The 26428-nt window shown below is 30.9% G+C and overlaps 1 protein-coding gene across 1 annotated transcript in view; it reads left to right on the forward strand.

Annotated features, from left to right (window-relative positions):
* Positions 1 to 26428, forward strand: part of LOC129225745 (transcriptional activator protein Pur-beta-like) — a 57175-nt gene that overhangs the window by 21309 nt on the left and 9438 nt on the right. Inside the window, exons 2-6 of the mRNA XM_054860244.1 lie at positions 3445 to 3566; positions 7179 to 7281; positions 10111 to 10229; positions 21034 to 21154; positions 24339 to 24445. Coding sequence (XP_054716219.1) covers positions 3453 to 3566; positions 7179 to 7281; positions 10111 to 10229; positions 21034 to 21154; positions 24339 to 24445 — 564 coding nt within the window. The 5' untranslated portion in view covers positions 3445 to 3452. The remainder of the gene's footprint in view (positions 1 to 3444; positions 3567 to 7178; positions 7282 to 10110; positions 10230 to 21033; positions 21155 to 24338; positions 24446 to 26428) is intronic.

Below are 26428 nucleotides of genomic sequence, written 5' to 3' on the forward strand. Positions count from 1 at the left end.
TTCATTTATTTTATATTTACTTGAATGTAAGTGAACATCACATATTGAGGGTATTTTTGCATTTCAAAAAAGGACTTTAACAAAAAAAATATGCATCAAATTTTTACTTAAAAATGTATAAATCCAATAATGTTGTTGGAAACATATTTAAGTAAAAAAACTACTGAAATTTCTCGATAGAAAATGATTAACGTGTTAATACGTTCATTTTTTGAAATAAAAATAAACCTATACTTTTTTTTAAAAGATTAGTTGAGAAACTTTCATGTAATTATAAATATAAATAGAATGCTTGTTAGTGTATTGTGACCCACCAGTGAGTGACAACCCATGGTGGTCTAGTAGTAACAGTTACTTTCCTTTCACTGGATGACATATGCTTGGAACCTGGAACAGGTCATCGGAATTACCCAACACTTTTTCAATGTTATATGACAGACCTAAAGCTTTACCTAAAAAGTGCCGGAGTAGTTGGTAAACAGGAAAATGCTCTGATTTAAAAAAATTCTGTGATTATTTAAATCCTGCTTAAAACCTAATTTCATTCTTTAAAGTTTATTCTTTATCCAAGTAAAATATTTGATTAGTATTTTATTTGAAGGAATAGAATGCTAATTTATTTATCTGGTGTAAAAATAAGTTTTAAAGGATTTTCAAGAGATGGTGTCGCTGGTATTAAATCGAAACAGAGAATATTGCAACTAACTTCATTTTATAACCTTATCATTAGGCTTTCATTTTCAGTATGTGACATTTCACTGAAGTCGAAACAACATAGTTTTTGTGTGATCTGAATATGTAAACTTTTGTGCCAACAAAACACAATTTGGAGCAAAGTTTACTTTTCTGCTTCCATTTGAAGAAAAGTGCAACTGAAGACAATCGAATGCTGCAAGAAACTTACAGGGAACATGCTTCATCGATTTCCACATGTCGGTTTTGGTATAGATGTTTTAGAAGTGATGATTTTGATATCAACGACAAAGAGCACGATGGACAGCCACAAAAGTTTGAAGATGCTGAATTGGAGGCTATATTGGACGAAGACTGGTGCCAAAAAAATTTACAGAACTCAATTGACGTGTTTGAGCTGAGCACTGCGAGGAAAATGGTCACAATATAAGGAAAGACGCGACAAGATAATTTTGCAACATGATAACGCTCGGCCACATGTTTCGCCGCTGGTTAAAACATACCTCAATACCCTGAAATGGGCAATCCCACCCCACCCATTATAAAGTTCTGACGTTACTCCTTCCGACTACTATTTGTTTTCGTCGATGACATGCTCTTGAGAACAGCACTTCTGGTCTTTTGAAGAAGTCCAAAATTGGATTGATTCGTGGATTGCATCAAAATATGCATCGTTTTTTCGAGTATCCATCCGAAAATTGCCAGAAAGATGGAAAAGGTAGGGGCCAACAATGGACTATGCTTCGAAAACTGGACATGAAACCATTTTTGCACAATTAAGCGTCAAATTGAAAAAAAAAAACCTTTAAAACTTATTTGTACATCATAATTATTTGTTTAAATGACATCAAAGTGAAAAAATCAAAACTCATTTTGTACTGAAATTCTTATAATCAGCTGCATTTTTTAAACAGAAAAATTAAATTGGAATTTCACATAAAAAGGCATAAGCATTTAAAGGCATAATTGTATTGCAAACAATTGACTTTCTTTGACTTTTATTAGATGCTCTTTTTATTAAATGTACTTTTCAATAACCTAAAGCAGCATTGAAAATCCTCAAAGAAAGTTACTGGTCCACAGACAATTTGACTAGTCCACTTAAGGATAGTCTTTCCAATTCTCCAATGATTTTGAACCCTGTTCAACTCTTGCAATTATTGGAAATGTATATTGAAAAAAGGTAGCTAAAGTACAACTTTCGGAGAGCTAACTTCAAAAATTATGAATGTATTTATTTTGTTATGTTACATAAAGTTAGTAGGGTAATGAATGGCAAGGCTCTGTTATAATTTTAAAGATAGGAATGTTTTTGCACTTACTAAACTTTCTTCTAGTAATACCTATTCTGGTATTTTTCTACTAGGGTTCCCCTTGTAAGCTTTTTTAAATCTTCAGAGTTAAAGTGTGGTGGTGCTACTGTGGTTAAAATGCTAAGCAGTTATTTATTTATGAATCTCATGCAGTTATTCTCTGGCTCTCTGCCTCAAAATATCTTAAGCTCCTGCCATTACAAATCTATTCATAATGGAATATCATTCTATTGGTGGTAAGCAATGGTTTCCCAGGTTTTTCAGCTTAACTTAATTTGTGTAGGGTTTGAAATTAATTAAATTTTAATGAAGTTTTCTAAGTTTATTATTTTTTATTTTCAACATAAACTAAACATAATGATTTCAACATTAGAAAAGTATTCTCTAATTAAAGCATATTTTATGAACAAAATATTTTCCTTCAATCTATATGGATATATTGTTATGAAGAGAGTGTTTAATAGTTCTTGTTTCAATTTTTCATTGTTATTTGGTCAAATTCGTTAATAATGCATTGGTTTAACTTATAGAAAAATTCATTTTAATAAATTTGTTAAAATAACACAAGTATTGTATTTTATTTAACGGAATAAATAACAGTTGCAATTTGTATTTTCTTTGTTTATTTTTAGTATTAAAAATACAAATGATCTTTGTTTTTGCCGCAAAGCTTTGGTTTGGTTTTGTAGCGAAAGCCAAGGTTCACATAAGCTGCAGAAAGTAAAATAAGAAATAACGTCAAATTGCACATTTTGCAGCAAACTACAATTTTGCTATTTGACATTATTTCTGATTTTACTTTTTATGCACAGAGGTACTTATTTACGTTATAAGCTGCAGACTTTGAAAGAAAGAGCTAAAATGTGATCAATGGTAAAAAAATAGATTGCCATCAGGATTAATGTACCTAATTTGATAGACAAAACAATTTCAAGTCTTGTCCAAAACATTTGCTTGCTTTGCATAAGTTAGAAAATGTTAAATTGTGTCAATTATAATGTAACAAGTGCATTATGTTATCTTACAAGAAACTTGACAAGAAAGAGTTATTGGAAAGTGGCTTGACATGCCATTGTAAATATAAAAAAAATTGTATGAATTTATTTTTAAATGCATAACATATGTAGGGTTGTTTAAAATGGCCATTTTTTTGAAACATTATGCAAAATGAGAAGCTTAATGGAAAGGTGTTACATTTCTTTTGATTCAGCATCATAATTTATTTTTGTAGAATTTGTGAACCAAATGGCACTTCTGCTAATTTCTAAAATTAATCAAGTGCTGTGTTTAACAAAATTTTTAATCTGACAAGGAATGTTATGAATTATTTAAGTTGTATAAATATCTGAGAAATTAAGATTGAAAGAGAGAATATATGTAGAGTTTTTGTATATGTAAATTTCTCATCCTGTTTGTTAAATGTAACTTTATATTTCAGGAGGGCAGATGGTGCCTCAGGGGGAGCAAGAGCTGGCTACAAAAATGTTACAAATACAGTCTAAAAGGTTTTATTTGGATGTGAAACAAAATAGAAGAGGAAGGTTTATAAAAGTAGCTGAGGTAATTTTATTGCTCTAATTAAGAGTTCCACTTGATAGTATATAAGATGTCGAATAATTTTTTTTTTCTTTTTAAATTTTTCAAGGCTATAATTTTTAACCTTTTGGCAGTATGGGATGAAATCAAGATATATATAAAAATCTCCTGTCACAGTGTTATTGAAATCCTACGAAACGGCTTGACCGATTTTAATGAAATTTTTTATGCGTATTTGTTAGATATGAGATTAGGACATAGAGTATATTTCATATCGCTAGGTAATTAGGAAATCCCTTTTTAGAATTTTTTTCACGACGCTCCAGCAAAATATCGGAACATGGCCGCACTAGATGGTGCTTCGGAAACTCCCAATGATTTAAAATTTTATTTATTGCCATTTTCTATTTGTAACAAATAAAATGTTTGAAACTAATTTAAGCAAGGCTTTTGCAATGGCTTTCAGTTTCACTCTTTGATTCTTTTTTGGAAGTATTTCAATAATTGGGAGATTTGCGATAAAAAAATGGAAAGTATGAGGGGTAAATTTTGGGAATATAGGTATTTTAGATACTAAATAAAAGAAATACGAAAAAAAGTCAAAAAATCTAATGCATAAAACTGTCATGTCATGGTGTTTGTGTTTGAACCTCTCCGGAACAGCTCGACCGTTTTTTATGAAATTTTTTATGTGTATTTGGCAGGTATGAGAATTATATATGAGGTACGTTATAATGTATATATATCATACTGAAAATTAATGTGTCTCTATCTAGAATTTTTTTGGCTACCATGAGTCAAAATGACACAACGCTTTGGCAAAACATCGAAAAACTCTCAAAGATTTAAAATTTTTATTTGTTGCCATCTGCCATTCATTAACAAATAAAATGTTTGAATAATTTAAGCAAGGCTTTTGCAATGGTTTTCAATTTCGCTCTTTGATTCTTTTGCAGGGGTATTCTGATAATTGGGAAATTCATGATTAAAGAATGGAAGGGTGAAACTTAGGAGTTACAAGTATTTTTCGATTCCCAATTTCGAAAAAAATAAGTGTCAAAAAAAAAATCTGGATAGTGACATTCCGATTATACCTATGTCAGTTTCGGCAGGTCAAAGTGCTTTTTTTTTTCAGGAGAGGGGGGTGCACCATGTGGAACTAGCAAAACATTTCTCATTTTGCCATTTTTTGCGGAAATGTGATCTAATAATGACATTACATTATCCGTTGCATCATCTGGCATTGCAGTAACTTTACTGGATGAATGCAGAACAGCTCATTCAGCATTTAAGCTGCCACTGAATATTCAAAACAACCCAGACGCAGTGTACATCAAGCGATTTTCCAAAAGGTAACAAGGCACTTTGTTACTCTCTTCAAGTGATTTCAGACAAACATTTCCGTCGCTCGCTGATGAGATTAAAGTTTACTTGAAATCCTCGCCACTGTATCGCAATCTTGAAAAGGTCCAGTTGAAAAAAGTACATCCAAATGCTACACGATCCATTTGCTGTCAAATTCTCGGACCCATTGTCATATATCGACGAATGAAAATTTACTGTCTATGAAAATTTTGAATTCATAAAATTGCTCTTTAATTTCAGCACCACCGTTGATTCTAGAAAATGTTCTAATTGACCACGATGTACGTGCACAATACATGCATCATGTGTGGTTGGCAGAAAGAGCCATATTTGGCAGCAAAAAATGGAGGTTGACGATTTATAAACTTCGAGATACAACCTGGCGACTTGGTATCATACAAATCGATCGAAAAAATTTGCGATTCTGACGAAGCTGTAAAATATCCAACAGAGGTTTTGAATCCTAGAAAAAAATTTATGTGGCAGAACAAGGTCTGCTGGTTTGCCTAGTTAATTGATAAAATTGTTCATCTTTACCAAACAGGACTTTTCTTTTGCTGAAGAACTTGTTTTAATACATGTTTCATTTTTTCGTATTTCTGAGTAGATTTGTCAATGTTATTAAAACATAATCCTGTATGAAAAGTCTGGACGGATCCTGTGCTGTATATTTAAAAAATGCACAATGTACACAAGTTAAAATGTACACAAGCTTTTTTTCTCAATAAAATTTTTATGATAAGAAGATTTTTGTTTCTGTTTAATTAGAATCATATTTGGATTGGGGGGATCATAAATTATTTTAAAATTAAACTTGAATTTTAAAAGTTAAGTCTCAGTGTTTGTAAAAATATGAATTTTTATTTTCTTTTACATTTTTTATATTGTGATAATTTATATAGATTTTTTTTTTTTTATGTAGTATATGCAGTGCCCTCTTTATTTTTGTATCGAATGATCTGTAAAGCTAAAATGGAAAAACTGTGCAAATAAGATTGAATAAGGTATTTATATAGATTGTGGGAACTTGGCTACATCTGCTATGTCATTAATATTTCAATATCCATATCTTGTTCAATTACAAAAGACTTTTCGTATACTGTGCCATTCTGTTTTAATCATCTTTGCTAATAATAAAGCTGAAAGTCCCTCTGTCAGGATCTCTGTGACGCGCATAACGCTTAGACTGTTCGGCCGATTTTCATGAAATTTGGCACAAAGTTAGTTTGTAGCATAGGGGTGTGCACCTCGAAGCGATTTTTCAAAAATTCGATGTGGTTCTTTTTCTATTCCAATTTTAAGAACAAAAATCTCATAACGTGGACGAGTAAATTACGAAATTATCGTAACGTGGAACCATAACATGGGCACAAGCCAATTGGCGAGAAAATTCACCATACATTATTTGTAAATATACAGGCGAACCAAAAGACCTTTTAATTTTCTATTACGGGCAAAGCCGTGCGAGTACCACTAGTCTTAAAATAAAACTTCAATTTCCAAAGAGACATCAGTATTCTTTTCATCCCCAAAACCCCTTCATTGACAGTTTGACCCATTTTTGTGGGAAGATACTTTTTAATCTCTGTAAATAACCTTTCTTTGGCTCTAGCCACTGAAAATCATTCTATGTATGAGCAAGATACATGAAAAAGGGTGTATAAGTGAGCAGGTAGCATTATATGTAGACTTGCCAGGCTTCTGAAATGTTCAACCGGGACACCGGAATGCCCCCCCCCCCCCCCAAGCATATTCGAAGAAGTACACAGCCCTGGCTCACTTTTTGGAGCGTTTTATAGGGCACTTTATTCTCAATGCTATAAATAAATGGGGCATTAATTATACACCTAAACGGGAGTAATAAAAAAATGACATAAACAGATAAAATTTGAAAGTTTCACATCCGAGATTTAAATATTTCCAATTTATTTCGGTTAGAAAAAACACTTTGATTGAAAATGAAAAATTCAATAATATTTTGATATATTTTTCATTTTATTGCACTTTTTTGGTTTTAATCTTGTTGTAAAACTCCTTACAAACTAAAGGTATTAATTTTACAAGTCAATGATATAAATGACAAAGTTATAATCCCCTGAATAATTATTCACAAATAACTATTTTTTAGACCTTTTTTGCCATTTCTAATCAAATTTTTCTTTTTCCGGGACATGAAGTAAACCGGCTGGGACAGCGGGATGTTGTTTAAAAACTGGGACGTCTGGCAAGCCTAATCATATGTGTATTGAGATTTCACTTTTTTTTTTTTAGGTTGGAGCAGCTGGACGGAAGAGTAGGCTACTTCTAGCAATGTCTACAGCAGCTGAATTCAGAGATCATTTAACTTCATTTAGTGAACTTTATGCTTCTTTAGGTTAGATTTTGATACTCTATTTTTCATTTCTAAATTATTATGAACTTGAACCCACACAAAACATCTGTACTCTAGTGGCATTGATTGACACATCAGACAAATTTGTGTTGAATAATGTGTGAAACAGTAACTTTCTCTCCATAATACTTTTTTAAACATCAAAACCAGTTAACACAAAAACAGTTAATTTTGACTAAAAATCTTATATTTGAGGGAAATTTTGCCTTCGAAAATTTCTGAACTCCTGTGTTAATGAACTAAATTTTCTCTATTATTTGTTGAAGACAATCATTTTAATAATTAATATTCCATTTTTTATTTTTTAAAATTAGTTACTTGAGTGCTTTGCTTGCATCCTTGAAGAAATTGAGAACTTTCAAATGGTACTTGAAAACTCCTCACTTTTGATTCCCAAAAATCAGTATAGTACAAAACCTGATAAAAAATTTCATGACTAAAAATGAATAAAAAATTCAATTCAGAAGTAAAGCCTTTCTGATACAGTCTTTCAACTGGTGCAAGTACAGGTTGGCAGCCATGTTATTTTGGTGGTATAGGGAAGTTCACTATTGAACAGCATGTTCAACTGATAAAATAAAAATCAAAATGAGAATTCGTTAGTGCAAGCGTTGTGTGTGGTTTACCGATTTTATGGCAGACGCGGTGGTCCTTCCAAGTTTAGTGCCAAAGTTTGAGCCTACCAATTCGGTAAAAATCAGCTAAAAATCAGCCATGCATCAAATTAACACTAGATCAGTCCAGACTTTTACCTCAGTCTGAAAGTATGCAGGAGAATCCTAGTCGGTCAATTTCTCTCCTTGCACAAGAACTCCATTGAGCCTACACCCGTACAAGATCCATCTGACCCAGGAGCTTGAAGTTTATGACTATAGAATACATCATTTGTTCACTGACTCGTCTGGGAAGCATTTGGAAGAAAACCACAGTTTTGGCTGAAAAATAATCTTTAGCGATAAGGCACATTTTTGTATGACTGGCTAATTATCAAGCAAAATTGCCCTATACGGGATGACAGCAACCCACATGAGGCACCAGGCAGAAACACATCCACAAAAGTTTGGTTTGGTTTGGATTGTGGGCTGACAAGTACTACAGAATGATTCTTTTGACCCAAATTGAAAGATATGGATGTAGACATGTTCCTCCAACTGGATGACACTGCGTGCCCCACAGCGCATGCTGTGATGCAAATTCTTTATGAACGGTTTTAGGGTTTGGTTATCTCTCGCTGAGGTGGCATGAATTGGCCGCCAAGATTGTGCAATTAGACCCTGCTAGGCTTTTCTTATAGGGTTTCCTCAAGTCACTGGTCTGTTCTATACCAATAAGTTGTAGTCGACAAATGCCCTTAAGTCAACATAACCGAGCCCATCGCTCAAATTCAGCCAGATCTATGCGGCCGATTCATTGAGAATTGGATTACTTGGATCCATGCCATCATCAGAAACCGCGACGGACATTTAAATGATGTTGTATTCTATTCATAACGACATGCATGTGCTTTGAATACAGCCGTGCTTAGCACAAAAGTCATATCTGTACTTTTTGTCAAAATTGAGGTAATGCTAAAAATAATACAATAAGATGACTTCATCTAAATGCATGGTCCTAATATAATTGTAATCAATTTTACTCTATGCAAACAAACCTGATTGTTGTCATTGGAAAGAGGGAAATTAACCTCTTCTTTGCTGCCTCCTACCTTAGTGTCTTCTCTTCTGGGTTCGAAAATATTATGGTATTTTCAAAAATAGCGAAAATATCCGATATTTTGATATATATCCGATATTTTCAACCAGTGCAAACTTAAGTGTTTAAATAGTAACTGGTTCCTCAAATGACTTCTAGTACTGTAATCATAATGCATCAACTTTAAAACTCTGGTTTTTCATTAATTATTTATATTCATGAAATAAATTTTATGTAAAAATATACGTACTTTGAATGACATTTAAATAGAAATGATTTTTACAATCATCTGTGAAAGGTGATAGTTTAATGTATTAGAAATAAAATATAACATAACTAATGTATTGATACTGGATATTATATTAGATAATGACTTTTATATTCATGTGCTCTGTAAAACTGATTACATATATACATACATATATGTGTACCCTGCAAATAAACACAGAAAAAAAATACAGTATCATGTTCATAAATATAAAACATCTTGTAAAATTGAAACGTGAGAAAGTTATTCAAAGCTATATGTTATTTTTTGTGTAATACTTATACGTATTATAAAATTAATATTTTACTTTAAATTTCTATTTTAATTAACTGCTTTACTCATTTTTCTTTGCTTAACTACTTTAAACAAATTTTAGTTCAGAAATAAAAAACATGCAATAGTCAGTGCAACATATTTTCCTTTTTTCTTACCAACTTTTAACTTTCAACTAGACATTTTTAATCTATAAAAACTGTTATATTACTAATAATTTTATGAATATAAAATAAAAAAGGAATATTATATTATTTACAATACATAAATGATGCATTCATATTCTGTACAAATATAGTATATTTCTTTTGGTTATTTTTACAATTTCTGCATTGCAACTGTCATATTTCAAAGAGTAAATATCAAAAATATCATGATATTTTCAAAATATATATATCGGCAAAAAACCTGGCAACGTGTCACACCGCCTGGAGGAAGCAGACGGAGAAGGCCTTGGCCTGCACCAGGCTGTTGTGCTGATGAAGAAGAAGAATATATCGGCAAACCCAGTTTCTCTTGAATTTTTTTCAATGTGTTAAATTTTTTGCTATTAACTAATTGGCTATGTGTTTTAATAGGTCCTCCAAATCCCGACAATTTACCTGAAGATGGAAAATTAAAAAGTGAAGTTATGGTGAAAGACAATAGACGTTATTATTTGGACCTCAAAGAAAATTCTCGTGGAAGGTTCCTAAGGGTATGTTTCTCTTGTGTTCTAACTTATTCCTTGAAGTAGTATTATGAGACCCTAAAAATGGCATCCTCATTACAGCTTTTAGGCTATTTCTGCTTATTTTCCTCGAAAATAGTTTACCAGAAGTTTTTTTTTTGTCCAGGATAGGTTTACTAAATAAATAGAAATCCCGTTTAATCTCCCAAAATTCTATTAATGCTATCTACAGTAGAATCATTCATAGTGTAGAAAAATTTATAAATTGAAAAGTTAACTGCAATTTGTTATTAAGGTTTAATTGCATTTGTTAAGCTATGAGTAAATTAAAACTGATCAAAAAATGTACACTAACTTTGTGTTATTTATTTAAAAAGTGAATAAATAATTTAAAAAATTGTGAGACTACTGTAAGTTTGGCATGTTTTTGCCACAGGTGGGGAAAAAAACTAAAATCTCCTGGCAGAAACACATTATTGCCAATGTTTGCCAAAATGGCAGTTTAATTTTTAACTTGAAATTGTCAAAGCATCATCAAAAGTAACCATAATGTTTCTGTAAAATACTGTTTTAAATTCATACTATGAATCTTCTTTACTAATAATAAAGCAGTAAGTCTCTCTGTCCGGAGGATGTCTGTAGGATGTCCGTAGGATGTCTGTGACGCGCATAGCGCTTAAACCGTTCGGCCGATTTTCATGAAATTTGGCACAAAGTTAGTATGTAGCATGGGGGTGTGCACCTCGAAGCGATTTTTCGAAAATTCGATGTGGTTCTTTTTTTATTCAAATTTTAAGAAAAAAAACTATCATAAATTACGAAATTATCATAACGTGGAATCGTAACATGGGCACAAGCCAATTGGCGAGATACGAAATTATCATAACATGGAACTGTAACGTCGGTACAAGCCAATTGGCGAGAAAATTCACCATACATCATTTGTAAATATACAAGCGAACCAAAAGACCTTTAATTTTTCTATTACGGGCGAAGCCGTGCGGGTGCCACTAGTTACTAATAATAAAGCTGAAAGTCTCTCTGTCCGGAGGATGTCTGGATATCTGTAGGATGTCTGTGACATGCATAGCGCCTAAACCGTTCGGCCGATTTTCATGAAATTTGGCACAAAGTTAGTATGTAGCATGGAGGTGTGCACCTTGAAGCTATTTTCTGAAAATTCGATGTGGTTCTTTTTCTATTCCAATTTTAAGAACAAAAATATAAGATGGAAAATTACGAAATTATCATAACGTGGAACCGTAACATGGGCACAAGCCAATTGGCGAGATACGAAATTATCATAACGTGGAACCGCAACATGGGTACAAGCCAATTGGCGAGAACATTCACCATACATTATTTGTAAATATACAGGCGAACCAAAAGACCTTTTATTTTTTCTATTACGGGCAAGGCGGTGCGCGTAACACTAGTGCAGAGTATAACAAGAAGTTCCGTCCAGAGCTAAATGAGTCTACTTTTCCGCATATCAATACTGACTTTCTAGTATCTGATCAATATTCTCAAAATTAGCTAAAACTGACTAATTTTGGGGTGTCATAGTCAGGAGTTGGTCATCAAGAGCCATTTCAAGAAAAATTTGTTTGAAATAAAACCGCCTCTAAGTTTGTGATCTGTATTGACATTTAGTTTCCCCGTAGACCCTAAACTGTTAAAAATTGAACGGAAATTGTTCGAATCAAAAAGATATTCTCTATACATGTTCTTCTTCAAACACTTTTTCCTACAAAGTTTGTTTGAAGCAACTTCACTTCTAAGTGCAGGATTTATATTTGCCTTGAATTTCCAGTAGGCACTAATGTAAAGTTTTTTTGAATTGTTTAAAATTGATTGAAAATTTGTTCAAATCGAAAATTAAAATATGGGAATGAAATGTCCTCGCCGAGACCTTTTGAACAAAAAAAAAATTTCGATTCGGACTATTCACTCAAATGTTATTGGGGGGGGGGGCTGCAGACAGACAGACATTTTTCCCCATCTCAATACCCTACTTTCCAATTTTTAATTTTTGAATAGTTCAGTAATTATTTTATTTATTTTTGACTTTTTTTTTCGCGATATTTTTAAGATGATTAAGCCTTTTTTCATGCTTTTTTCTTCATTCTCTGTATTTTGCTGGGAAAGTAGGCTAAAAAAGCAAAGAGTAAACAACAATGAAACAAACTGTCTTTGGTTTAAACTATTTAACAACAATCAAGAAATTCTTGTCTTTTAGTTATTTTTTAACAGAAAAATAATATGAATTTCAGTTTGCTATCAGAATGATGGAAACAAGACTCATAATCCTTCTATATTTTCACACTTTGTCAGATATTTCCGATATTTTCTCACTAATTTATATATTTTTTTGTGCAAAATTTCTTGATCCATTTTTTTCTTCTTTCTCCCCTGCACTGTGCAGCACTCTTACACCTTTAATGTTGGTATATGTACTAAACTTCTGCTTGATTATTTTTATGAAATGTACAAAATATAGATAGTTTTATTTGCAACTTTTAACTTGTTTTCAATTATTTGCTTTACTTTTAATGAGTTTGCTTTTTAATTTTAATAGCATGACATGTTAACTTTAAGTGTACTGCTGTAAAGATTTTGAAAGCTTTTAATTTTGTCATATATAATCTTACATGTAGTTCAAATGACCAGTTGTAGATCAAACGATTTTTTTTGAAAATGTCGTGTACAGATTTTGGTTCCCGTTCAACTTTGAGTACTTCAAATGTTTCAAAGCTTGTTGCTCGCTGAAAACTAACTATTTCGATGAAAAAAGTATGATTGTATAGGATTTTGTCTGCTTTTTTCAAATACAGTCGAGTCCCTACTTACGAGAGGGATGTGTTCCAAGACACCTCGCGTAAGTCGGAATTTCGCGTTGTGGAACAAGGTATGTTTAGTAATTTTTCATAATCATACCCAATTGTTTTAGACGTTTGCAAACACCCCTCATATTGTTTCAAACCATTTATCAACTATATATTGCAGTATTTTTTACAAAGAACCAACTTTTTCTGTATCTTAGAAAAAGCATTATTATTTGACATAAAATTTTGTAATTTAGCACAAAATCAATGAATAATGGGGGAGAGAAACTTAAAATAAAGCAGTATGGTACTTACAGTATGTATACTGCAGCATTATTATAGCACTTAACAGTATAGATATAGTAAATATATTTATAATTTAAAAAATGAAGAAGGTTTATGCAGCGCGACCAGAATGTTATTAGAATGTATTTTATTAACGTTCATATGTAAAAATGAAAAAAAAAAAGTTAAGAATCGGAGCAGTTATTTGTATAAACTAAAGCAAAGGGTTGTTTAGACTAATATAGTGGGTGAACGTACGCTTTCAGTGATGCTAAAGGGATGAAAGTCCATTCACAAAACCAATATTTAGTGTCAACGAAGCCCACTCTAACTTTCCGCCTCTCTTTTCCGAAAAATTTTATGTTGTAGGCGAGTAATTTGTGAACGCACTAAAAAATTCATTACTCATGCAAAATTCGCGTTATAGCCATTTCGCGTAAGTCGGATCGCGTTGTAGCGGGATCCGACTGTATATACTTTTTTTTGTGTGTAGATTTTCCAAGAACAAAAATTTTTTTTTTTGGGGGGGGGGGCTCTTTTTTTCTATCTACTCGGTTGCGTTTACAAGTTGGAGAGGATAAATGATGGTTCTATGCTCCACTTCAGGGCTCCCAAATGGTCCGCTTTTCTCGCCAAAGTACGTTTTTTATGGTTGAGTCCGTTTTAGACTGCTTTTTAACATTTTGGTCCGATTAGTCCGCTTTTATATTGTTTTTACTAAAATATCAGATTTTAAAAGTTTTTCATTTCGTTAAAAGTTACTATACACCCAAACACGCCGCGGCAGCAAGTGTTAAACAAGGTTCGTACGCCCATGAAAAACCATTGAAACGTTCTTGGGGAAAAAAATGTCATTTTTAATTTCTTGAAAACCTTGAAAAAGTATAAAAAGTTTCTTTATTGCTTAAATTCTTTAACATTGGATTGTGCTTGTAATTCTTTTAAAAATATTTCATTAGTGCAATTTTCTGAATTCGATATTCGATATGATTTGTCGCGAAAAATTGCTTTCATGTTTGAGGTTTCAATCCTTTTGCATCTTGTTAATATTTTGATGCTTTTTACAATCCAAAGTGATTTTGACATGTGCTACCTTAGCTTAGCTTATTTTTCGTTTAATTTCAATGATTATAAAGGAATCATTTTGAAAACCACGGCAACATTGAACTTACTCGGACTTCGCGAAAAATTGCTTTTAGTGTTTGAAATTTCAATCTTTTTGAATCATTTAAAAATTAAAATATTTTGCCTAATCCAATGTTATTTTTCCATATGCCTCTTTAGATTAGCATGTTTTATGTTTAATTTAGTAGAAAATAAATAAATGTATTTTATGGGAAACAAACCAACATTGAACTTGGTTCGTGAAAATTTGCTTCTCTGAGCTTTCAATCGTTTTGCATCTTATAAATATTTTTTATATTTATGGCAATTAGAAGTTATTTTGACATGCTACGTTAGATTAATTCAATTTAATTTTTATTTAAATAACTGAAAAATTAACAATTTTAGTGCTGTGTAATTTAGGTTTATTTAGTTTTGCAAACTTAATTTTGATTATTATTAGCTTATTTTCGGTTATTACTATTTTTTTTTGGGTGGGGGGGGGGGATATATTAAATTTAAACAAATGAGCACATAACATTTTAAAATAGCATTTGTATTTGAAACAAAGTGAATTATATAATTTTATGATGTTGAATTTGTGTATATCATTTAATTGTCATGATGCCTGCTAAAGGGGGGAATTATTTTTTTCCCCTCATAAAAGCTCAAAGCACTCATGGCCCTGCAATCATGAAGTTTTTTTTTTTTTTATGTAAGCTATATGGTTTTTGAAAGTATACTTTGAATATGAAAATTGCAAAACTAAGCCTCATGTGATCTGCTTCTCTTTGTAATTGAGCATTTCAGACATTTTTCGGAAAATTTTCAATACAATAGATCTGTTTGGTGTGTGATAGATTCATATCGGTTGAGAAGGGATATAACACTATTAAGAAGCATTACAAGACAGAAAAACACAAAATAATTTTAAACTAAAGAAAGATGAAGCACAGCTTCATCTATGCTTCAGTGAGACTACCAGCATCTCTGGTTCAACTCAAAATGTATCATTACGCCTATTATCAGTATTATGATTAATTAACGAATTATTTTCACAGATTTAGCAGCATGCAGCTAATTTGCCTATTGGTGCTTCCTTGGGTTTAAATGAATGGTCCTCCCAAGGTCCTCTTTTTAATCCTAACTGGTCCTCTTTACTCCTCTTTTTGATTGAAAATGGTCCTCTTTACTCCTCTTTTTGATTGAAAATGGTCCTCTTTTACCCTTTTCTAAAGCTAAAATGTGTTGGGAGCCCTGCACTTGAGCTCTTCTAAAACCCCCTTTTGTTTGGCAGATTAGGTCAAATTCATCCTTTATACACGTATGTACATACAGTTGGCTCTCTGTTTAACGACTTTCAACGGAACACAAAAAATCGTCCTTCAGTAGAAAGCGTCCTTAAATAGAATGCTTTTAACACTATAGTGGACCATCTGGGACCGTGAAAAGCCGTCGTTAAATAGAGAAAGTCGTTAAGTAGAGTGTTGTTAAACAGAGAGCCAACTGTATATATATACACACATTAACTCTAAGTTAAGGATCTAAGTTATGGATAATGGCATTACAGTGAGCGTTTGGTAATGGAATCAGCCACTTTAATGAATCAATTCCTCAAAAATGAAATGAAATCCAGTTTTAACATTGAAAAATTGCAGAATTTTTGAATCAAACATGCGGCTTTAATGAATCAAACGTATGAGACTGACCATTTCCCACAAAGGTGATGCATTAGCAGTCTTTTTTTTCTTTGTCTTCGTTTAGTAAAATTAGTTTTATTTTTTCCTGTAAATAGTGAAAGGAAGGGGAGGCAGAGTGTTGCACACTTTATGTAACGATTTTCTCATGATATGTCCAACAAAACCAGTGTGACAAGAGAGACATACAGTTGACAAGACTTTTCATCGTTAGTGTTAGCATTGAAGCAATGGGGGTACCAATACCAAGTACTGTGGGTAGATTTATGACATTGAAAAAAGAATGTCTAAGTTAATTATTACCTAGTGTTAGCTATCAATATGCATTTTATGAAGCACGTGAGTTAAAACCTGAATTTTGTAATTGCTTTTTCTATTGTTTTGTGATAAAACTCTTTAAATAATCAAGAGAATGGATATTTTGAGTGCGCTGTATACTTCTAATGATATCTCGTTTGACCAAAAACTTAATAAAGTTCTCGGAAGTTGTATGTAGAGTTTTCTGTTTAAAAGAAAAACAGGCACACACAAGTTTGCTTAATTGAATCAAAATTATCTTAAACAAAGATGATTCATAGAAGCAACCATGGGTGCAAAAATTCATTTGCTCTCACATCTGTGACTCTTCACATTGCTATGACTTCATGCATTATAGAATTGTATTGATATTGGAGCTCTGTTTTTTGTGTACAGTGCTTCAAACATACTAGATGTTATACTTTTTCGAAATTCCTATATATTTTTCTACCAAACTCATATATTTTTCCTTTTAAACTCCTATGTATTTTTTTCCACTTGCTATGAGCCCTGTAGAAATTTGAAGAAAAACTGGGATTAACATGTAATATAAATATGAAAGAAAAGGTAAAACTCATATTAAATGAAAAAATAGTTCATTACCATTCAAATTCTCTGCATCATTCCCCTTGCCCCCCCCCCCCCATAACATTAAAAAGAAAATTTCAAAACATCATCTATTTTAAACTTTTTTTTTTTTGAGCAACCACATTGCTTAATGTTCTCACTTGACGGTTTTGATGTTCCTATGATTTTATCCCCCCCCCCCCTTCCACCTCCCACTGCAGCACTACCGTCGACCGGCCTCACTCACGATGCTGCTCCTCTAGCGAAAACCATCTCCATGTTGCGTCCATATTCTACATGCGCATACATGCACACATATAAACACACACACACATACCCACACACTCATGCCTGCATATAGACACAAACACACATGCCTACATACACACGCACACGTTATTTTGAAAAACATAATTTAAATTCAAGATGTCAAAATTCAATTTTTTTTTTTGAGCTTTGTCCAAGTGTTTAATTGTTATAATTGTCAAATAATTATTTGAAAACCTAATTAAGTCAATTATATCAGTTGTCTGCTTTGATTGAAGTCTAAATTTAAATTTTATTAAGTTCAAAATTATATTGTTCTTTCATGATTGTGCCGTTTTTACCAGTTTTTGCTGTGATCTTAGTAAATACTCGATTTTGCCGTTGAAATGACCGACTCTAGATTGCAAATTTGACTCTCGACCCTAGATTGCAAATTTGACTCTTGGCTCAGCTCTGGCAGCTAACACTTCAAAACCTGATTATAAAATACTTAACAGCAACTCCACCGTTTCAGACGTAACAACCAGAGACTTTAAATGCACATAATTTCAATTTGTTTTCATTAAAAGCTACAATTTTTTTCTGTTGTACAGTTTGGTGTTATTTATGCGACCAAAAATTTGGGTGCAGATTGCTTGATTACAAAAAGTAACAAAAAATTAAAACTGCCTGTTACGGACGTAACTCAGAAAACAGCGAGATGTATACATTGTCATACAATTACCAATATTCCTGTGAATTATTTATAGATTTATACAATTTTCTTTTAAATACTTGTTCTAGAGATTTCAAGCTTTCTTAAACCATTAATTTTTGTGGATATTGTTTGTAAAATTTATGATTGAAATTAATATATTTGTTATAGACGTAACGTGTCTGATATGCTAATTTCACAAAGCAAATAAAAGCTTAGATATACTAATAATTTTTGTTAAGAGAGTGCAGTGGTATAGATTAACACATTATTTTGACTCTTTAAGTTATACTATAATTGTTTTCAAAGATTTGGGGAGGTAGGGGGGAGGGCTCCCTGCATATACCACCATGTTAATAAATGTCTAAAAAATAAATTGGTGCATCATAAGAAGTAGAATTATTCAGTTACAAATAAATTATCTCTCACCAAACATATTAACTGCCAAATTTCTAAGTTTAACAGTTACCTTTGTTTTTGATTGCTTTTTAATAGAATTTGCATGTTTTTGCCAAAGGTGGAAAAAATCGGTCGAAACTGTCATAGGAAAAATACATTTTGGCCAACATTTGCCTAAGTAATCTAAATCTTGCTTCAAAACTAGATGTGCTTTATCTGAGGATCAGATGTAGCTAGTGTAACTTTTTAGTACTATTTACTGTAATAATCTAATTATGTTTTTTGATTTAAGTTTTAAAACTACTAAAATATTCAATGTATCAATGAAACAGTAATCCAAACATTAATTTTTTGTGGAGTAAATAAAAATCAAGTAACTGAGTAGCTTTGATTTAAATTATTAAACAACAGGACAAATTCTTATCCCTAAGTTAGTTTTTAAATATGAAGTAAATCTATTTGGCTACACTGTCAGAATGATAGAAGTTTGAAGAGAAAAACTGATTGATACAGTAAAACCTGTTTACAATGATACGGTTGGGACCTTAAAAAAAATATCGTAATAGACAGGTTATCGTTATAGACAGTTTGATTATTCATGCTGACATTTTGCTGGGGCCAAAAAAAAATTGTTATAGACATGTTATTATTATAGACAATATCGCCATACACAGGTTTCACTGTATATGTAGTATAAATTTGAAAAAAAAAGAAACTTTATTAATGAAAATTATGCACAAAATGGTTTGAATTTCATCATGTTTAAATGATAGAGTAATTTTCACAAAAATCTACTTAGAGAACAATTTTTTGTGAAATATATATATATATATATATATATATATATATATATATATATATATATATATATATATATATATATATATATATATATATATTATACATTTATACATTTTAAACTTTTCAAGTAAAGTGCATTGATGAAGCAAAGTCTTAGAAACTAAGGAACCCTCTAGAATATTTTTATGCAAGTTATTAAGCATTAATTATTTGTGTAGAATTATTTACACCAATTGAATTTATTGCATGATTTGGAGGACAAAAAAAATTTTACCTTGAGAGGAACACATGTGTATTTCAATAATTTTAAAAAATAAAATTAAATATCCACTAACATTTATAAAAATTTGAGTCTGAAGTTTTGTCATATCATATTATATGTCATACACTATATTTTCATTGCCCATCCTGTACTTTTTTCTATTTGATTGGAAATATACATGTGAACATACTGCTTTTTGTTACGTACGAAACAAAATAATGTTATGTCTGTAAGGCCATTTTTTTAAAACTAAAGAAATTGTAATGTTTTAAACTATGTTAAACAATTACTCTGATGAATTGCTAAAGAAACAAAAAAAGAATTTCTTTTTATTTTGACTATCTAGGAAGTAATGACAACTTTTGCTAAATTTTTGCTACAGACCCCTATATTAAACTTCATAAAAAAAAATTAAATTGCCTAGTATTATTTTGTAAATTTTTTTTAAATAAATGCATTTCATTATAGTATCGCGTTAATAGTTTAAACTGTACTGCAATTAATTTTGTTTATTTTCATGTTGCTATTAAAAATAAGCGTTTGAAAATGTAGTATTTTTTTCTGATTGTTTTGAAGACCCGAATATCATACTTCCAGCTTGGGAAAATATTTATTATTTAACTTTTATTAAAAAAACAATGCAATATTTTGAAAAGACAGATTTTAAGCTTCACAATGATATATAATATAGCAACATAACCGCAATATGAAATTTTGACCTACTGGTTTCACTTTTCATGGAATTGCCCTTTAGTATATGTACAATGAAGCATGCGATTCGGAAAATTGCTTCTTTTTGTGATTTCAATTCTTTTGCATCCTGCAAATATTTCGACCATTTTGAAGCATAGCAGTTATTTTATAATATATTCCCTTGAATAGCACTTTTATATTTCATTATTTTATTTTACTTACTAAGAAATCTTTAGTATAGGCGTATTTTTTTCTAAGGAAGTATCGAATTTGATAGGATTAATCACTTAAGTGTTTGATTTTTATTTGTTTTAAAATAAACATGAAAATTCATGTATACTTTTCTCAAATTTTCAGTTATGGTTATGGTCCAATTTTGGCCCCTGAGCAAACACTAATTTCAATTTTGAAATGTATTTCTATCCATTTCAATTTTGAAATAAAGAAGTTATTTTAACATATACTAACTTAAATAAATCTTTTATTTTAATATTTCCTACTACCCAAAGAAATATTCTTGCCTGATGCATAGTTTATGGAGAAGTTACCATATTTGAAAGGAAGCCCTTATTTGTTTAATTTTCCATTTGAAAAGCTTTTAAAAGTAGAATCAAAAATACTTTTAAACATGATGACATCAGTTCCATGCATTCAAGCAGCTAAGAAAAAGTTAAAGTATGGAATCAGGAAGGAAAAAAAACTGAAGTTATCCTAGTCAGTAGAAGAAACTAACAGTCAAATTGCATAATTATCACAAAAATATATTTAATACGTTTCGATTATGATCTACTAAAACTTCTGCTCTTTCAGTCATTTTTTGCTTTCGTATAGTGAACGGTACTTTACTTAATCTTATAGTTGCAGTAATTTATTACGAACAGTAAATATATTTCAAATTTTTTAGTCACTGTTTTAAGAGAGCTTTCAATCTTATTTATAGGTTTCTCAAACTATAGCTAGAGGTGGACCCCGCTCCCAAATAGCTATACCTGCCCAAGGTATGATAGAATTTAGAGATGCCCTTACTGATTTGTTAGAAGAATTTGGAACAGATGATGGAGGTATGTTTATAGTTTTTGAAGTTCATCTTGAATCATTTCAAAAAGAAATTCTGAATTGTTTATTCTTAAGCTGTATTTTCTGCAAAGGTTAGCTTTCTGTGGGCAAAAATTAGTTTCTGCTCTTTTTTTTTTTTTTCTAAATGAATGTTTCTAAGGACAGTTACCATTTTTCTAATGTGAATCTATTTTTCATTTGATAGAAGAAGCATTGTTTAAATTATTTATTCACTTTAATCAAAGAATAATTCTTTTTCCCATGGAAGATCATTTGAAAGAGTGACTTTTTTTTTTTTTTTTAAAGTTTGTTGTCTGTATTTTAATGGAGATTTTTGGAGGTTGTTGATAAATGAATAAGAAATTTGTTCAGGTTGTAATGGAGTAGAAATATTTCCTTACTTTAACTGCAACTTAAGAAACTGTCAACCCTATTTAAGATCTGTTATGCTTATTCTAAGGAGGATTTTCAGGAGCTGATCTTTATTCTAAATTATGTCTCTGCCTTCAATTTCAGCATTTTATTACATTTGCAAAGTTAAATATTCAATGAAAAAAAAAAGTTACACATTCGGGGTTATATTTTAATCTATACTTTTATATGTATCCGCTATATTTAAACTAAATTAATAAAAAAAGATCTGCTTAAGTTGGAGTACTTTCGGTACTAAAGTAAAATTATGCCTGAATTTTAATTGTATTAAGTTCTTATTTTGTTTACATAATGTAATAAGCAGTTTAAAAGTTGGATCCATATTTTTCTGAAGATGCTTTAATGTTGTAATTCAGTAAACAATTTAGAAAATTTACTAAATCAATTGTTTGAATACTTATGATTGGGTCCTTAGTTTTGACTCTAATTTTCTTACTGTTGATTATGTATCAGTCCTAGCTATTTCATGTGTATGGGATGACTGGTTAACCCGAAATTTTAACCACAACTGTAATTAGTTCCCCCCCCCCCCTTATTTTGGTTGCTTTATCAAGGCTTTTAATTTATTTGTGGTTAATTGAGCTGACGAATGCATGCAAACACTCTTTCAGAACTTTTGATTTAAGCTGCCGACTTTTGTTTCGCCAAAAATACTGAAGTTGTGGTCAATCAATTTGTAAACTATTAGAAAGGCCAGGGATCTGGCCAGAGGAAATGTAGGTCCTTTTAAGGACACATCACAAAAATCTAATTAGTTAAAAAGGACCCTTCACAAAATTTTGATTGGGCAAATCAGACCTTTCATGGACTCATTTTTTAATAAATGAGCTCTCAGACCAGAAGTATAATCTATATTTAGGATAACTTTAGTTTACATTTTGAAATTTCACAAAAAGATTTGATTTATCACTTTAAAAAAAAAATCACAAAAATAGGACCCTGAAAAATTCTGGACAGATCCCTGAAAGCCTCAGGAACAGGCACCCTAGTTAATGCCCACTGAGTTTTCGCTAACTAGTAGGCTTATTCAAAGAAACCTTAAAATAAAATTAAGAAAACAGTAATACAAATGACTAAAATTTAAATAATAACTGTGCGTCATGACTACAGTTTCATGCTATCACCCACCACTGGGAACATAATTATTAAAATGATTGCAATGATTGAATAATATGAAAAAATTGGATCTACTTTTGAACAGAACTGTGCCATATTTTCTAGAAACTATGAAGGAAAACTGAATACTGCTTTTCCGAACAATCAATGGCGAAAATAGATTGATTCATAAAAGAAAAACAGAAGCATAACTCCTTCTAGTCAAAGCTAATTTATGCATACAGAACTACAATTATCTGGTATTTAAAATTACCCTATTTCAGTTGGTGAGTCGGCAAAGCTTTTTGTCAAAAACAAAAATGAATAATAGTAATAATAATGTTAATAATGTTAAGACAACAAAGTTCATGACTGAATCTAAGATGGAATGCATGGATTTATAGGTGTTGGGCTTTTGAGATTTTTTAAATAATGCAGGGTTGCCAACTGCTCCACATCTTGCGGAGTTGCTCTGCAAAAATAGCAAAACTCTGCATCCCCGCAAAAAATGTATTTTTCTCTGCATTTCACGACCAAGTGTTTTCAAGCATGACATATTGTTTATAACTTTTTATTTTTATGCTAATGCTTAAAATTATTATTTCAACTCAAAACAATTTTAGATAAATGGTTTTAGCTTTTTTATTAAACTTCATGCAAAATACCGAGCTGCTCTGCAAAATTTCAAAATGCTCCTCAAAACCACCACAGATGCTCCTAAAATTGTTTCTCCAAGGTTGGCAACCCTGAATAATGTAACAATTCAAATACAGGTTTTTCAAGACTTTTTCAGATTTGAGTTTTTAGTTTAACTCATTGGATCGTCTTGATAGTATTTTTTAAATCAAGAATTCTGCATTCAACACCTAAGGTGAAAATGAATACAATAGAAGTGTTCTCAGCCTTTCTAAATCAACAGCTTTTTTTGATCAATCATTTTGTTTTTAACGCCTGAGGCGTAAGTGTGATACTACTCTGTTGATAGATGAAAGATTATTATGCAATTTGAAGTCTTATTCCAATTAGTTTGTGAGCTTTCTGGTAATTTTCCACCTGGCAAATGTGTTAATTTTACAAATATATTTCTGCAACAGGGCTACAAATTCCACTCTGAACGCGCATCCTTCTCACAGGTCAGGTAGTCTAATATCACTTTCTTTAACAACAACGTAAAGGAAGTTATATGTTCAATCTTCAATTTTTGTTGATGTTTCAAAACTATTTAAGTTGAATATTGCCATCTCTTAGTAAGTTAAAATATTTCAAACCAAAGAATACTCAATTTTGTATTCCATAGTTTAAGTTTTTTTGAACTGTATTTAAACAGTGCTTCCAACCAGCAACTTTCAGATATTCTCGGAATATTATTTCAATTACTTTAAAGTAAGTATACTAATATTTCAGTTTGTTTACTTAAAAACACATTTTTTGTTTTTCATGAAATATTCAATGAAGCAACAGTCATATATTTTGGTGCATTTTGAAAAATGGCAACTTTTATATTAAAAAAAAAAAAACTAATTCTCTACATTTGGCTGACTAGCATTTTCAAAAATTTGATATCTAAAATTATAATAACAAAGATGTATTTTCTGCTTGATGTTTATCTTATGCAATCATGTCATCAACTTGAAATGTCATCAAATGTAATTTATTTTGCAGAATTTAAAGGTGAACTACCAGAAGGACAACATATGAGAGTAGAAAATAAAAACTTTTATTTTGATATTGGTCAAAATAGCAGGGGAATTTATATGCGTATATCAGAGGTAATAATTTGTATATTTGCTTAAGACATATATATATTTTAAATTCCAAATGATTGTTTCCAATGCTTGACATGTAATATTTCCACTGTGTGTCCTGCAAGGCACAATCTTCATGACAGTGAATTTGAGTGTTTTTTGAGTGACTTTTTTTTTCCAAAATGGGGAAATGTATGTGTCTTACAGTTCCTACTTTTTGATATTTGTCCTAAAGTTTCTAAAATTATGATTTCTGAGTTGCTAACTGTCCCTTTTTTTATGGAGGTTCTATTTCCAAACTGAATCTTCTCCTTTAACTTAAGATCGTCTGTAAAAAAAAAAAAAAAAAAAAAAAAAAAAAACCAAGAAATTAATTAAAAGGTAAACAACAGCCTTTTGCAAATTTAGTGGAAAAAATATACTTGCACAATGCACAAATAAAATTTTGATACCGTTGGAAAAAGGGCATTTTTCTGGCTTTATGTAATTTGTTTGGATCAGTTGAGTTAATTAGAGCTTAAATAACTGGTGTCTTAACTCAAATTTGAAATGTTTTTCTCAATTCAAATTATTAGTTTTTTTTTTTTTTTTTGAAAATATCATGAAGATTTTTTCTCCTTTTTGTTAAAGCTGGCTTTATCTTTTGGAATCCTACGTTTTTTCCCCGCAAATATCATTTATAGGCCTTTCTTGAAGGCAATCGAAAAGGTGCAATTTGATACTACTCATTAATGATATTAATTTGCATTTTTTTTAAATCTTTTGTATTGTATGTGTCATTTAGTATTACGGTTCTGCTGATTTCTTATTATAAAGGTAATTTTTCTTTTGGTGAGTGCTATATGGGTCATTCTTCAAAAAGTGAAACTTTTCTGTCACACGCCTTTTACAGTAAAAACTTTAAGGAACAATTCATTTGACAATGCTTTATAATTTCATCCAAAATATATCTATTTAAACCTGCCAACAATTTTTTGATAATAATTTTTATTTTTGGTTCACAACTAGTGATGTAAAATACCCGGGTATTTATTTTTAGGGGTAAATACCCAGGGTATATACCCGGGTAAATACCCAAAATGGGTATATACCCGGGTATTTATTTCAAAAATTTATATTCAACCAAAATACTTTTCTGTATACAACCAACAATATACAAAACAATAAATTTTTGCCCAAAAACTGTATTTTGATCACATATTTAAAGAATTATTGTGTGAAACAGCTTAGCAATCTAATATGATATTCACATTAAATGTGTTGGATATGCCTGATCAATGTCGATAGCTAAATTTCAGATATAAAAAGCCATTCTACAAAAAGTAAAAAGATTAACTGGTTACAAAAAAAGCAAACATCAATTTTTTAAGGTCCTAGTCTTTTATAACGCAATAATATGTCCCTGCATGACATCAAAATGTAACGAAATGTCGCTCAATTTATTATTACTATTTATTTACTTATATCTTATGCAGAAATTTCCTCCAAACTTAGTTCAATTGTTCCGGTGTATTCTATATCACACACACACATATATATACACACACAAACATAATATACATAAACATTTAAAATTTTTAATCGTTTATTTTAGGATTTATGTTTAAAAAAGAAAATAGTCACCTTTTAATACCACCTAAAATTTTTTTGCAAAATGCGCAATTATTAGGGGATTTACCCTGCCTTCGGAAAAATACCCCAAAAAATATTTACCTTCCCACCCTACAGGGGAGCAAATGCAAATGAGCAAGGCAACAGAAAAGAATATTTTGCTTTTTTTTGTTTATTAATGTGAAAACTCTTTCTATATTTTCCATGTTATCACTTAAATATCAATAAAATAAATAACACGATAGTCTTAATAACTTCTCAGTTTATTCTTCCAAACATCCCTCATGCTTCCTTTTTTTTTCATTTTGGATATGACTAACCTAGATTGTGATTTTGAAATCTTGAAGTTCATAATGAATTGCTTATACTTCTCCAATTATGACATTGAAAAGAAAG

This window comes from Uloborus diversus, chromosome 7 (assembly GCF_026930045.1).
Source record: "Uloborus diversus isolate 005 chromosome 7, Udiv.v.3.1, whole genome shotgun sequence".
Classification (NCBI taxonomy): Eukaryota; Metazoa; Arthropoda; class Arachnida; order Araneae; family Uloboridae; genus Uloborus; species Uloborus diversus.